General features: G+C 57.1%; 2 protein-coding genes across 4 annotated transcripts in view; both read right to left on the reverse strand.

Annotated features, from left to right (window-relative positions):
- Positions 1 to 262: 262 nt before the first annotated feature.
- On the reverse strand, positions 263 to 6,612 carry LOC138812792 (coiled-coil domain-containing protein 97). The gene is made up of 5 exons (XM_070000977.1): positions 6,497 to 6,612; positions 4,695 to 5,150; positions 3,219 to 3,497; positions 2,913 to 3,042; positions 263 to 1,777 (listed from the first exon to the last, which is right to left on the reverse strand). Exons 1-5 carry the CDS (start codon positions 6,540 to 6,542, stop codon positions 1,657 to 1,659), a joined length of 1,032 nt encoding a protein of 343 aa, XP_069857078.1. The 5' UTR covers positions 6,543 to 6,612; the 3' UTR covers positions 263 to 1,656.
- A 2,403-nt stretch (positions 6,613 to 9,015) lies between these two features.
- Positions 9,016 to 13,065, reverse strand: part of LOC138812800 (heterogeneous nuclear ribonucleoprotein U-like protein 1) — a 29,164-nt gene continuing 25,114 nt past the window's right edge. For all 3 annotated transcript variants that reach the window (XM_070001000.1, XM_070000990.1, XM_070001008.1), the window contains 4 exons: positions 12,508 to 12,792; positions 11,642 to 11,928; positions 10,397 to 10,588; positions 9,016 to 10,044 (listed from right to left, as the gene is read on the reverse strand). In XM_070001000.1, the coding sequence (XP_069857101.1) occupies positions 9,928 to 10,044; positions 10,397 to 10,588; positions 11,642 to 11,928; positions 12,508 to 12,792 (881 nt within the window). In that variant the 3' untranslated portion in view covers positions 9,016 to 9,927. The remainder of the gene's footprint in view (positions 10,045 to 10,396; positions 10,589 to 11,641; positions 11,929 to 12,507; positions 12,793 to 13,065) is intronic.

A 13,065-nucleotide genomic window follows, 5' to 3' on the forward strand; every position in this document is an offset into this window, starting at 1 on the left:
CCACTCCGCCCACCCCATCCCCAGCGTGTGTGCATCTGTGTCCCGTCTTCATGGGGGCTGCTGTGACCAGGGGGGGTGTCTGCAGCCCCAGCCCCATCCCCAGTCCCGTCTCCACCTCCCTGTCTCCTCATCTAATCCGGGAGACCTGCCGGCCCACCTCTCGCCCAGCCTCCGCCATCTGACTAACCCCGACTGACTCAATGGCTGCCCGCGCCGCTCCTCTCCTGTTACATAACACAACAAACTCAGGGCGGCAGCAGAGTGGATCATAAACGAGTTTACTTAGCAGCCTGGGGGAAGCTGCCTGGTACTGCCGGGCACAGAAAGGGGTCCTGGGAGCCCAGGGTCCATGGGTGAGAACCCCTATCTTTCTGGATTGTGGGGTTGGCCCACTGGATCGTGTCTTGGGCCAAGCTGCTGTCCTTTGTGGAGATGGCCGATGTGTGGGACGGGGCCTGGCCCCCCAGGAAGCCTCGGGGCAGCACCTGCCTCTTCTCCTGTCTCCCACCTAAGGAAGCCAGTCCACGGCACCACCTGGGCCCAGCTGGGGACCTGGCCTGTGGGGCTGCGCTAGGCCTCCCTGGCCGCACAATCAGGTCCGGGGCTGCTTGGAGGTAGGTCCCTGGCTCAGGCCTGGGCTGGCCTTGAACCTGCTTCTGGCAGGGGACCCAGGGCACAGAATGAAGGCCTTGGGGTCAGGAGCCGGTGTCTTTCAGGTGTGGAGCTGCTGGTCTCATAGGAGTGTCCACAGCCCAGCCTTGGCCACCCCTCAGCCTCTGCCCGCCCCCCACCTCATGAGCAGCCCCTTGTGTATGTGTGTGTGGGGGGGCACGGGGCATGGGAAGGTGGGATGCCTGGGTTCCCACAGGCTGAGTCACAGGCGGCCATCTGGCTCCCATTAGGCTGGGCGGCGGGGGGCTGCGGGGCGGCCCTGTGGCGGGCTGGGGGCGGGACGGGGCAGGCTGTGTGGGAGATGACTCAGGCCCATGATAACAGCCTGTGCGGATTCAGGGAGAGTAAACAGGAGCAGGAGAGGGAGGCGGAGGACGGGAAGAAAGGGAAAATTGTGGCTGGGCAGGGGGAACCCCTCCCCTCACTCCAGCTGCCTCCCCCCCTCCCCCGCCGTGTTTCTGCCAGTTTCCTAAGGGAGAAGCAGTAGCTAGTGGCCGCAGTGGGGTCCCCCTGGCGTAGTGAGGCCTGGGGTGGAGGGCAATGGGCAGCTGGGAGAGGAATGGGACAGAGGGGCGTGGAAAGGACAGACAGACTCTAAGAGGTACAACGAGGCAGCCGGTAGACAGGTAGAGAAAGGCCAGATCTGGGCTGGGCCCCAGGTGAACTGGTCTGTACCATGGGCCTTGAACAAGGGGGTAGACATTCATTCTGGGCCAGACGCATGGAGAGAATGTGACAAAGGCATGGGGGTGGGGGGGCAGAGACAGAGCAGAGACAGGAAAAGGGGGAGATCACAGAGTGAGACAGAGCGAGAGACATGGAAGGAGCCCAGAGTCACAGGGAGCACAAGACAGAGGCAGGGGATGGGAAGGGGCAAAGAGGGGGAGGGGGAGGGGGAGGGCAGACGGCCCAGTGGCTAAGCAGCCATCCTGCCATCGGGGAGCTTCCTGGCCGGGGCCAGGGCGGGCCAGGGCAGTGCCATGGTCAGTCTCCACCCAGCTCTGGGCTGGGCGCGTCCTCGGGCTCCTCCTCATCGAAGTACCTCTCCTCCTCGTCCCGGGCCACGATGTCCAGGTTGTCAAAGTCGGGGTTGTCGTCCACAGTGCTGCAGGGGGAGGAGGCTGTGAGGGCCCAGAGGCCCAGGTGCCTGGAGGCAGCTGCCCATCAGGTCCGCACTGACCCTTGCAGGGGATGCTGGGCCTTTCTGGTCATTGGAAGGGGGTGATACACAGGCTTCCTCACCAGGATGGTGTTATCTCCATAGGGCGGGGGTGGGAGGGGGCAGAAAAGGCAGGGCTGGTTGGTGACTGGTAGGGGGAGGGACTGCCTGGCTCCAGGGTGAGGGGGTCACCCCAAGTGGCAGGCTCCTCAAGTCCGATTCCACTTCCGATCTGCCACTGGCCTCCGTGTGCAGGTGTTACCTCCGGGACCCCAGGGCACCCCGCCTCTATGCCCTGCTTGCTTCTGCAAGGCCCATCACTGGGACATCAAGACAGGGGGACTGTCCATCTGATCCAGGTGCCAGGATACGGCAGGCATGTGGGTCGAATGGTGGTAGAAGGACATGCCGGGCTCCCCTCTCCACTGTCCTTGAACACTGGGTCTAGGGGTGGCATTGGGTCGGCTCACTTAGGTGCTCAGCCCTCTGTCCACCACCCTGTGGCTGTCCTGTGATGGACTTGGGCTGGAGGATGCTGGAGTGGGTCAGGATGCTGACCGCCATGCATTGCCACGCACCGGTCCCATGTTCCTCATGGGCCCGTGTTGGGGACCACGAGGTAGACTGACTGGCTTGGGGTGGGGGGCCAAACCATTTCCCTTTGCTTCCATCACTTTCCCGCCTCCCTCGGGCTACACTGGAGTCAGTAACTGAAACGGGGGCCTTGGGAAGAGGTGGGGTACCCTGGGCACACCAGGGGACTTGGGGAAGTGGAGGGCTGCCAGGCTGCTGTCACTCTCCAGGGTGAAACTGAGTCGATGTGAGTCCAGTTCTCACATCTTAGGAGGAAACTGAGGCAGGGCTGTGAGACTCAAGGTTGAGCGCAGGCTTCCCTGGTTCTGTCTCTGGCTGATCAACACGCCAGGCCTGTCTGACCCCAGCACCCATGCCTGGGAACTCTCCTGGGGCCTTCGAACACCACGACGCAGAGCCATGCTGAATAGACACAAGGACCTGCAAGGGGTCTGGGGCCGTGGGTGCTGGCCTGAGGGGGGGCTGGAGGGGGCAGGGCGCGGAGCACCTGTAGTCAAAGTCCCCGTCCTTGCCATCCAGGAAACGCTGGTGCATCCGGCTGGTGAACTCCTCCCGCAGGATCAGCCTCTCCTCCGAGTCCGGCACCCAGGCTTCCGAGTCTTTGCTGGACCTCTGGTCTGTGAAGGGAGAACAGGTGTCCACGGGGGCTGCTGAAGGGAGGCGGTGGAGGGGGCTCCAGGCAGAGGATACCCTGGGAATGGATGCCAGGAGTGGGGATCACTCGATTCCTTTGAGGAGTGTGGTTGAGAGGGCACTGGGAAGACACTGGGGTCTCCCTGCTGCTGGCCCGCACCTTCCTCATCACTGTCCTCTTCCTCCTCTTCTTCCTCCAAGCAGGCCTCCTCTTCCTCCTGCTGCTGGAGCAGACGCTGCTGCAGTTCGCGCTCCTGGTAGGACTGGAGCAGCAGGTCGGAGAGTGGGCAGGCAGGGGTGCTGGGGGAGCCGGGCCGGGCCGCCAGAGGGGCTGGGGCACGGGCACTGAGCTCCTCCTGGGTGAGGTACTGGCCGATGTACTGCTCGTACAGCAGTGGCGCACGGTACCTCATCTGCTCATCACTGAAATACTCGCCTCCTGTAAAGAGGACATACAGACAGAGGGTTGGTGGTGGTAGTGGTGTCTGAGTTGACAGGGCCCACACACGGATGTGTGATCATGCTTGTATGGCTGGGTGTGAGGGCACACACCCCTATTCCTCAGCGAACTCAGGATACAGAAACAGAAAAATTTTAGACTAGTTCATTCTAGGCTAGTTCAAGCAAAAGCGTGAGACCCTACCTGAAAAAATAAAACCATAAGGGGCTGAGAAGGTGGCTCATTGGTAGAATGCTTGCCTTGCATGCATGAGGCCCTGTGTTCGATTCCTCAGTATCACATAAGTAGAAAAAGCCAGAAGTGGCACTGTGGCTCAAGTGGTAGAATGCTTGCCTTGAGTTGAAGAGCTGAGGGACAGTGGCCAGGCCGAGTTCAAGCCCCACAACTGACAAAAAAAAACCCCAAAACCAAACCAAACCAAAACAAAAATGGATAATAAAAAGGACTGGGGCTGTGGCTCAAGGCACGAGGCCCTGAGCTGGATCCCCAGTACCTCCACCAACTGCCAGCTGCTAAATCCTCTCCCCTGACTTCCTCAGGGCCTGTTTCCACCCCTCTCCCTAGTTCAATCTCATCTTCTCCAAGTCTTTTTTTGTCCAAAACCTAGCTCCCAACCAGGGTGCTGGTGGCTCACACCTGTAATCCTAGCTAATCAGGAGGCTGAGATTTGAAGATGGAGATTCAAAGCCAGCCCGGCCAGAAAAGTCCCTGTGAGATTCTTTTTTTTTTTTTTTTTTTGGGTCCGGTCGTGGGGCCTGAACTCTGGGCCTGGGTGCTGTCCCTCAGCTCTTCAGCTCAAGGCTAGCGCTCTACCACTTGAGCCACAGCGCCACTTCGGGCTTTTTTCTTTTTGCTTATGTGGTGCTGAGGAATCGAACCCAGGGCCTCAGGCATGCAAGGCAAGTGCTCTACCACTGAGCCACCTTCCCAGCGGCCCCCCCCCCCCCCACCTGTGAGATTCTTATCTCCAATGAACCACCAGAAATCTGAAGGTGGTGCTGTGGCTCAAAGTGGTAGAGCAAAAGAGCTCAGAGACAGCGCCCAGGGCCCCAAAACGGACCCAAAAAACAACCAACCAACCAAACCTACCTCCCAGGCTCTCCCCATGTGTCCCTGCTCTTCCCTCCCTGCCTCAGTCTTTCCTCTCTCTCCCTCTTGCCCAAGTGCCCTGCACACCTTGGATGAGCTCTCGCAAGGCTGCGTAGCGCCGGTTTCGCAGGCGGGTCCGTAGGGTGCGGGGCCGGGCAGTGCCCTGCCGGGCCACCTCGGCACAGTAGAAGTCTGCCCGGTGGTCACCACGCAGGTGGCCAAAGCAAGCCAGGTGCTCCTCCCGGAGGCCTGTGCGGAAGCGCTCCAGGAACACCAGCGGCTTCTCGTGGTACAGCTGGCTCAGCACGGCCACCTTCTCGCGCTCGGTCAGGTCAGGCTCGCCCTGCTGCTGGCTGCACACGGGCAGACGGCTGGCAGCCACGGCTCGCAGCATGGCATTCACTGCTGCGTTCTCAGCCCCGGGAGTGTCACTGTCCAGAGCCTCTAGAGGGCTCTGTGCCACCTCCTCCTTGTCCTGGGGTCTGGATGGGACAGGGGTCTGGCTCAGCTCCCCCCAGTATCCAGGTTTGGGCTCTGCACAGCCTGAGGAAAATGAGGGGGGGAGGGTATTGTTTGTTAGTTCAGAGAGAAGAGGCAGGGGCAGAGGAAGGGAAGGCATTCGAGGAGGGGTCTGTGTGCTCCTCCCTGGGTTGGCTCACCCGTACTGGGTGCTGGCTGTGTCCTGGGCCTGGCAGGAGGGCTCACAGTGAGAGAGAGGCTTTTTTTTTTTTTTTTTTTTGGCTTGAACTCTGGGCCTGGGCGCTGTCCCTCAGCTCTTCAGCTCAAGGCTAGCACTCTACCCACTTGAGCCCCAGCACTACTTCTGGTTTTCTGGTGGTTCATTGGAGATAAGAGTCTCACGGACTTTCCTGTTCAGGCTGGCTTTGAACTGCAATCCTCAGATCTCAACCTCCTAAGTAGCTAGGATTACAGGTGTGAGCCACCAGTGCCTGGCTAAACCTGACTTAAGTAGGGACACGGACAAGAGCATAATTACTGAAAACACATAGTGTGCTGTGTTTCCTTGGCTTTAGCAAAGTAGAAGGAAAGATGAGGGAATGGGAGGGGGTGGTTGCAAACATTATTTTTGTGTGCTGGTACTTGTGGGGCTTGAATTCAGGAGTTACTGGCTGTAATCCTAGCAAACTCAGGGGCTGAGATCTGAGAACTGTAGTTTGAAGCCAATTGGGGCAGGAAACTTTGCGAGACTTTTATCCACAATAGACCACCAAAAAGCTGAAAGTGGAATTGTGGCTCAAATGGCAGAGCTCCAGACTTGAGTGAAAAAGCTCGGGGACAGCGCCAAGGCCCTGAGTTCAAGTCCCAGGCAGGCATGAGAGGCCCAGATACACAAATAAGACAAGCAAATGCAAATGCATTTTAGGTACAGATAAGCAGCCTAAAGAAACTTTGGAGTACAGAAAGGGTGTAAAAGGCAGGCTTGGCCTCAGACTTGAAGGGAACAGATTTAAAATGGAACGAGGAAAGAGACAGACTGGAACCAGGGGGGAGGTCTTGCCTGAAACAGCATGGGGCGGGGGAAGGTCTAACCTGGGGCAAAAGAAAGCTCAGTTTGGCAGAGGGCAGATAAGGAATTAGGAGGGCTGGTCAGAGAACAAGAGTTAGCCCCGGGCTGAGAAGAAGTTTGAGTCATTTAGGAGTAGGCTGGTAAGGAAATGGGCTAGCCTGGGGCACAGGAAACGTTAATTTCAGGGGAGGAAATGGAGAAGAAGCCATAACAAGTTACGGTGGACACCGTGGTGGCCGGGCAGGAAGGGCTGGGAGCAGGTGTCCCACTAGAAAGAGCCCCCCTTGGCGTTCCCAAGGAGTTACTTCCTGGTGGCAGCTCGCGACTCCCTTCCGCGGTCTCCGCCTGGCCAGCATCTCACCTTCAACAGGCTCCCTCGCTGCAGCCGGAGCAGCCCCGGCCTCCATGTCACACCTCTCCGTCCCGTCCACCGCCGCCGTGGACTCCGCACAGCGATCCGCCCGCCCGCGCTCAGCTCCCACTTCCGGGTGCACCCGCTCCACTGGTCCGGTGCTGCACTGCACCCCGAGCGGTACCAAAGTTCCGGCTCCAGGGGGGACTTCCTTATTTATGCGCAAGCTCACCTTCTCCCTTGGCCTGTTGACCTTCCAGTCAAGAAGGAATGGAGTTGAGACCCTTCGGGGTGTGCTTAATATTTGGGATGGTCGGCTGAGAGACCACTTTCCAAGACCTGGGGCTGTCTCATTTTTATTATTTTTTTGCCAGTCCTGGGGCTTGAACTCTAGGCCTGGGCACTGTCCCTGAGCTTCTTTTGCTCAAGGCTAGCACTCTACCACTTGAGCCACAGTGCCACTTCCACGTTTTTCCTGTCTATGTGGTGCTGAGGAATCGAACCTAGGGTTTCATGCCTGCTAGGCAAGCACTCTACCACTGAGCCACGTGTTCAGTCTGTACATATTTGAGCTCTTTTTAGACCCCTGTGTATCTCCCATTTCTTCAGCACCTCAAGGAATATGTTGTACTAAGCCTCAACTACTTGTGCCAAAATAGCCATGCGGCTGGTGGTATCAGAAGTAGAACTTCCCACTTTGTGTGCCCAATCTCTGGAGGAAGTCTGCAGTTGTGGAGGAGGTACAGGGGTGGCAATTGCCCTATGGGATGGGTAAGGACTCATTTTCAGGGTCTATGCCCACAGACATCTCCAGGCACCAGTGGCCAGGGCTAATGGACATGGATGAGACCTAAAAAGTGAGCAGCTGTTGGCGTGAGAAGGGTCTGAGGCAGGAGACATAGGTAGACATAGACATAGGTAGTTCCTGTTTTGTTTTTGGTCAGTCATGGGGCTTGAACTCTGGGCCTGGGTGCTATCTCTGAGCACTTCAGCTCAAAGCTAGTGTTCTACCACTTGAACCACAGTGCCTCTTCCGGTTTTCTGGTGGGTAATTAGAGATGAGTCTCACGGATGAGTCTTCTGCCTGGGCTGACTTTGAACCATGATCCTCAGATCTCAGCCTCCTGAGTAGTTAGGATTACAGGCGTGAGCCACAGGTGCCCGGCAGGTAGTTCCTGTTTTAAGTCCTTCAGTATGGCCAGGAAAGAGGAAAGATTCTAAATTGATGGGGCAGGATTGGAGAGCCCCATAGAAGCCCAGGCTGGCCATGTATTCAGGATCTACCTACCTCCACCTTGGAGTGCTGGGACTATACACATGCACCACTACACTCCGCTAGACCCTTTCATAAATCTTTAGGCAAAACCCTAAATGTATGCAAATTTCCCAAGCAGAGGCCCATGGCAATGAGAGGTTCCAAAAAGGAATGGTTCTTAGGAAGAACCACTGGTCTGAATTTCAGTCCAAGAGGGCAAAGCTGCTAAGGGTCACCAGGTGTCAGATCATGTGGACCCTCTTAAATCCTATTAAGTGGTTTTAGCTTTATCCTTCAGGGACTGGGCAAGAGGATCAGAGTAAGGACTTGGGAGGAAACTGGGACTGGCTAAGAACAGAGGAAGAACTTCCTCAGTCTGAGTCGTGGACAGCAACCAATAATTCATGTGTGGAATCTACAGATGCACCAGCAGGAAGTGTCAGCAGAGGGCGCCATTGAGCAGCGCCTGCCCAGAAATGGGACTTTTCCAGACTAGGGGACCCAGGCCCTCTGCCCTCATCCAGCCAACCCTGGCTTCTTATGTTCAGTTGGATCAACCCAGCCCCCTCTTGCTTTTGCAGATTTCCAGGGCTCCCAGCTCCTAACCTGAGAACATATGCCCTGGGGACAGAGAATGGAAGTTGCTAGGAGGACAATGGCTATAGGAATGGAGATGCCACACGAGGCCTAGGAAACCTGGTGCTCACACTGCCCAGACGCTCAATGGACCCTGGCTGGTGGTGCTCTGTGGAACTGGGGATGAGAACAAGGCTAATTACCTTGTTAGGACCAGCACCTAGCATGGATTGGCTGAGAAATGACGCCCCTAACAACCAGCCTATATAGCACAGGAGACAGGAAGTCTGGTGCTAAGTACAAGCCCACAAGCCTTGCCCATGCCCAGGGTCAGGTGATACCTGGGGATGGCCTCCACAGAGCAGTCTGCTCCCCATCCCGTGGCCTCATCTGTGTCTGCTGTGGGCCTCATCTGTGCCTCAGAGACTTGAGCCACTTTCAGGGTCTTGAGCCTGCTTCCTTCTTCTAGGAGCTACCATCTCATTTATTCAAACAAAACAAAATGGGGCAGAAACATTTCTTGGTAAATGCGGTGTTGTCAGGAGCTTGTTAAAACACCTGGGAGAAGGGGGAAGCAGGGCTTGAGATGGATGTAGGAAAACCCTGGGCTCTGGCACCGGGGAGAGAGGTGCCCTGTCCCCCCATCTTCCCCTCACCCTCTCACCCATTTGAGCCCCCCAGAAACTACCAGGACACCTGGAAGAAAAGGTTTCAAGTTCAATAGTCACACTCTCTCCAAATACAAAAAAGCAGTTACAATTCAACCGAACAAAGAAGCTCGTGTGCAAAGTCATGGGGGACTGAGACATCGTAGAAAAAGTTAGCTTCAAGATGGTTTTGTGGTTTTGTTTTTTTTTGTTTCGAGGGTGTGGCTCTTCCTCGGTCACCTGAACTCAGCAAAGAAATGGGTTATTTTGAAGGATCAACGCCGACCCACAGTAAAAACAGACAAATTCTAAAAATTAAAAAAAAAGCATAATTACCAAAAAATATGTCACTGCTTCCTCCCTCCACATTTTGCTTTTTAAACTTTTTTTTTTTAAGTTTTTGATTTTTTTTTTTTTTTAATCCTGAAAAGTAGACAGTAAAACAGCTCCTGGAAGAATTTACAACCAACTGCATGAAGGGGCTGGGCTGGGGGTGCGGACAGGCAGGTCCCCCCCAGTCACTGAGACCAAGGCGGAAGGGGCACTCTTTAGTCAAAAAAGAGATGGGGACTTGGGGGGTGGGGGGGGAAGAGGAGGAGGAAGAAGGGAAAGTGGAAAGGGGGGGGGATAAACAGAAAATAAAAGGTCATTGTTGCCTATCTGAATCCAGAGAAAAATGCCTGGCCTGAGATGGGCAAGAAGCCCCCTGGAGGAAGGCGGCTCAGGACGCCCCGTCCCCCCTGGAGGAAGGTGGCTCAGGACGCCCCGTCCCCCCTGGAGGAAGGTGGCTCAGGACGCCCCGTCCCCCCTGGAGGAAGGCGGCTCAGGACGCCCCGTCCCCTCTGGAGGAAGGCAGCCCAGGATGTGCCGCCCCCTGCGGCCCGGGACCCACAGGGGTGGGGAGGGCCGGAGCAGGCGGTCGGTCAGGCAGGCAGGCGCTGGTGGAGGAGTCCTGGCCTCCGCTACTGTGTGCTGGTGCCGCCAGGTGTGCTGCCAGAGTAGCTCCCGTAGTCGTAGCTCCCATAGTATGGTGGCCACTGGCCCTGGTTCTGATAGTACTGGTTCCATTGCTGGGCGTACTGTGGACAGACAGAACACGTGAGCTCTGCCCAGCAACCGCTCTTCCCCAGGGCCCACATATGGGCACCTTGGGAGGATGCATGACTGAGCCGATGCTGCGTGGGGGCATTGAGGGACTGAATGGCCGGCCGGCCCAGATCTGGACATAGTCCTCAAATCAGTGAGAAGACAGCTATAGTGGGCATGGGATGGGGGGCGTGGGCCTGGGCAGGACTCCACTGCTGACAGCCAGTGCAGATGTGTTTACATCTGGCTGAATTAGACAAGGGCTTATTTGAGGCCAGCCGGCTGCCTACCATTTTAGGGCTAAGGCAGGGCCTTCAAAGTCCTGGGGCCCCTGATTGCACCTACCTGCTGATACTGGTTATAGGCAGGCTGTGGATAGGTCTGTGCTGTGGGAGGTGGTGGAGGGGTGTAGGGGGCCGGGTTGTAGCTGCCATAGCTCCCATAGTTGTAGGCAGGTGGCGGCGGAGGTGGAGGCGGTGGGGCTGTGTAGCCCTGGCCATAGCCTGCCTGGCTGTAGGGTGGCTGGCTGTAACTCGGCTGTAAGTGGAGAGAAACACCAAAGCTGTGAAACTGCTCCTGACTAGACTGGAGGGGATCAGCTCGGCCCTCATCTCTGAGACCCATGGGGAGCCAGGAACAAGGCTTCACTTGGGAGCTGGCTTCATTTTCTTTTTTTGTCAGTCATGGGGCTTGAACTCTGGGCTTAGGCGCTGTCCCTGAGCTCTTCAGCTCAAGGCAAGCACTCTACCACTAGAGCTACAGCGCCACTTCCGGTTTTCTAGTGGCTTATTGGAGATAGGAGTCTCACGATCTTTCCTGCCCGGGCTAGGCTGGCTTTGAACCACGATCCTCAGATCTCAGCCTCCTGAGTAGCTAGGATTACAGGCGTGAGCCACCAGCGCCCCGCTAGTTGGCTTCATTTTCTATAAAACAAGGACCACCACATACCTAGCCTTTGCCACTGCCTTGAATTTCCAACGAACTCAATAAACACTCAATAAACAAGATTTTTGGAGTATATGGATGTGGAGTCCCGCCCAGAGGCAGTTAGAACCTCAACAAGGAGCAATCATGGAGCCAAGGTCATAGAACCGAATCCCAAAGCCTTCACCACTGTGGTACAGTGCCACGGCACCTATCAGGGCCAGTAACCCGGGGAGGCACAGGTAGGAGCCCAGGCCCCACCCCAGAAATAACAAATGGAAAAGGGCTAGAGGCATGGTTCAAGTGACAGTGTACTAGGCCTGTGAGTTCTAACTTCCCTAGTTCTAGTCCTTTGGGGGCCAGGTAAGGCTCATAGGGGGAGACTCAGCAGCCAGGGTACTGTGGGGCTGGGAGGAAGGTCTTCTGACTTTTGGCATAGGAGGTGGCTGCCAGGCAGGGCTTGTGAGTATAGCTCAATGGGGTGGAGTGGTGATGTATGAGGGAAGACAAGGTCTGGGGCCAGTGATCCACCATCCAGGACGTGAGTGTGCTGTGGAGGGCAGGTTGTAAGGGGAAAGCAGTTGCAGGCAGGTTGGAGGCAAGCATGCACAGGCAATCCCCTCTGATTGGTCCCCTGCCATGTAAAAGGCCAGGGTGGCCCCTTACCTGTGGGGGGCTGTAGCTGCTCATGGTGGGGGTGCTGGTGTTGGCGCTGGAGCCTGGGATGCTGCTGTTCTTGTAGCTGCCGGGGCCCGGGGGGTTGCGCACAGGGCTGTAGCTGGGTGGCGGCGGCGGCTGCTGGGGTGGTGGCTGTGGGGGTGGCGGTTGCTGGGGCGGCGGCTGTTGCTGGGGCGGCCGGTTATAGCTGCCTCGGTTGTTGGAGTTGTTGTTATCCCGGCTGTTGTTACCCCAGCGGTTCTGGTTGTAGCCACCACCTCCGCTGCGGTTGAAGCCTGGGTTGGAGACCCATGAGAGCCTGTCATTCTTAGGGTGCACCATGGGGGTCCTGGCAACCTTGACCGTGGGCTACTATGGCTGGACGGTGACCACACCCCAACAGTTGTGGCATGAGCTGGGAAGAGGGGTTAGGAAGCAGGACAGGGTGCACAGGGTGGGGTCCAGGGTGAGAGAACATGACGGTTGTGCCCCGTTCATCTTGGCTGCGCATGGTGGCCTTGGAGCCCTTTCTTCTCAGAGCCCTTACTCAACTCTCATCTCTTGCATGTCCCCAGCAGCTTCACTGGGGGGGGTGGGGTGGGGGGTGGGGTGGAAGCTACTAAGGTATTTGGGCCCCAGCTGCATCATCAGAATGCCTTGGCATAGCACTGAAACGGAGCAGGGCTCAGGACATATTTGTTAAGTTATAATAAAGACACTTCGAGGCAGAGACAGTGGAGGGAGGATGCAAATTAAATTCTCTAACCCCGGCCTGTGCCAGGTCCCGAGGTGGGACCCGGAACCCCCTGAGGAGTATTGGGGCACACGAGTGGGCACAGGGGCTTTGGAAGCAAGGCCAGAGTCTGATCTCTTACCTCCTCGGTAGTTGCCTCCTCCACCGCTGCCTCCTGCTCGGTTCTGGAAGCCTCCACGGTTGCCTCCCGGAGGGCCTCGGTTGTCGTAGCGCTGGAAGTTGCTGCCACCCCCACGGCCTCGGAAGCCACCGCCACCCCGGTTATCAAAGCGCTTTTCGGGGGGTGGCCCGGCCCTGCGGCCTTCCTCGTTGTACTGCCTCACCAGCTTGTCCGCCTCCTCCCGCTGCAGCTCCACGAACAGCACCTCGTCCAGGAAGTCGCCCACGTCGGGCAAGGTGAAGTTGGCTAGGGAAGGGGCGGGGAAGGTCAGTCCCACTGGCAGCTATCCCTTCCACAGGCAGTGCGATGGCCGCCAGCGGGGACAGGAGGACGGCATGGACAGTGAAGGAGATAAGAGTTAAGATGGGGCCCTAAGCCCTCAGTGTGCTGTCAGCTGACAAAAACTCTTGCCTCAATTTCCTGAAGAGCTTGCCCCGCTCCTAGCCTCACTCGTGGGAGTGACTGGGCAGGTGGACACATGTCCCTAGTTATTGAGAAACTGACATTCTCGAGCAATCC

The sequence above is a fragment of the Dipodomys merriami genome, unplaced genomic scaffold (genome assembly GCF_024711535.1).
Source record: "Dipodomys merriami isolate MVZ:Mamm:240054 unplaced genomic scaffold, mDipMer1.0.p SCAF_106, whole genome shotgun sequence".
Lineage (NCBI taxonomy): Eukaryota > Metazoa > Chordata > Mammalia > Rodentia > Heteromyidae > Dipodomys > Dipodomys merriami.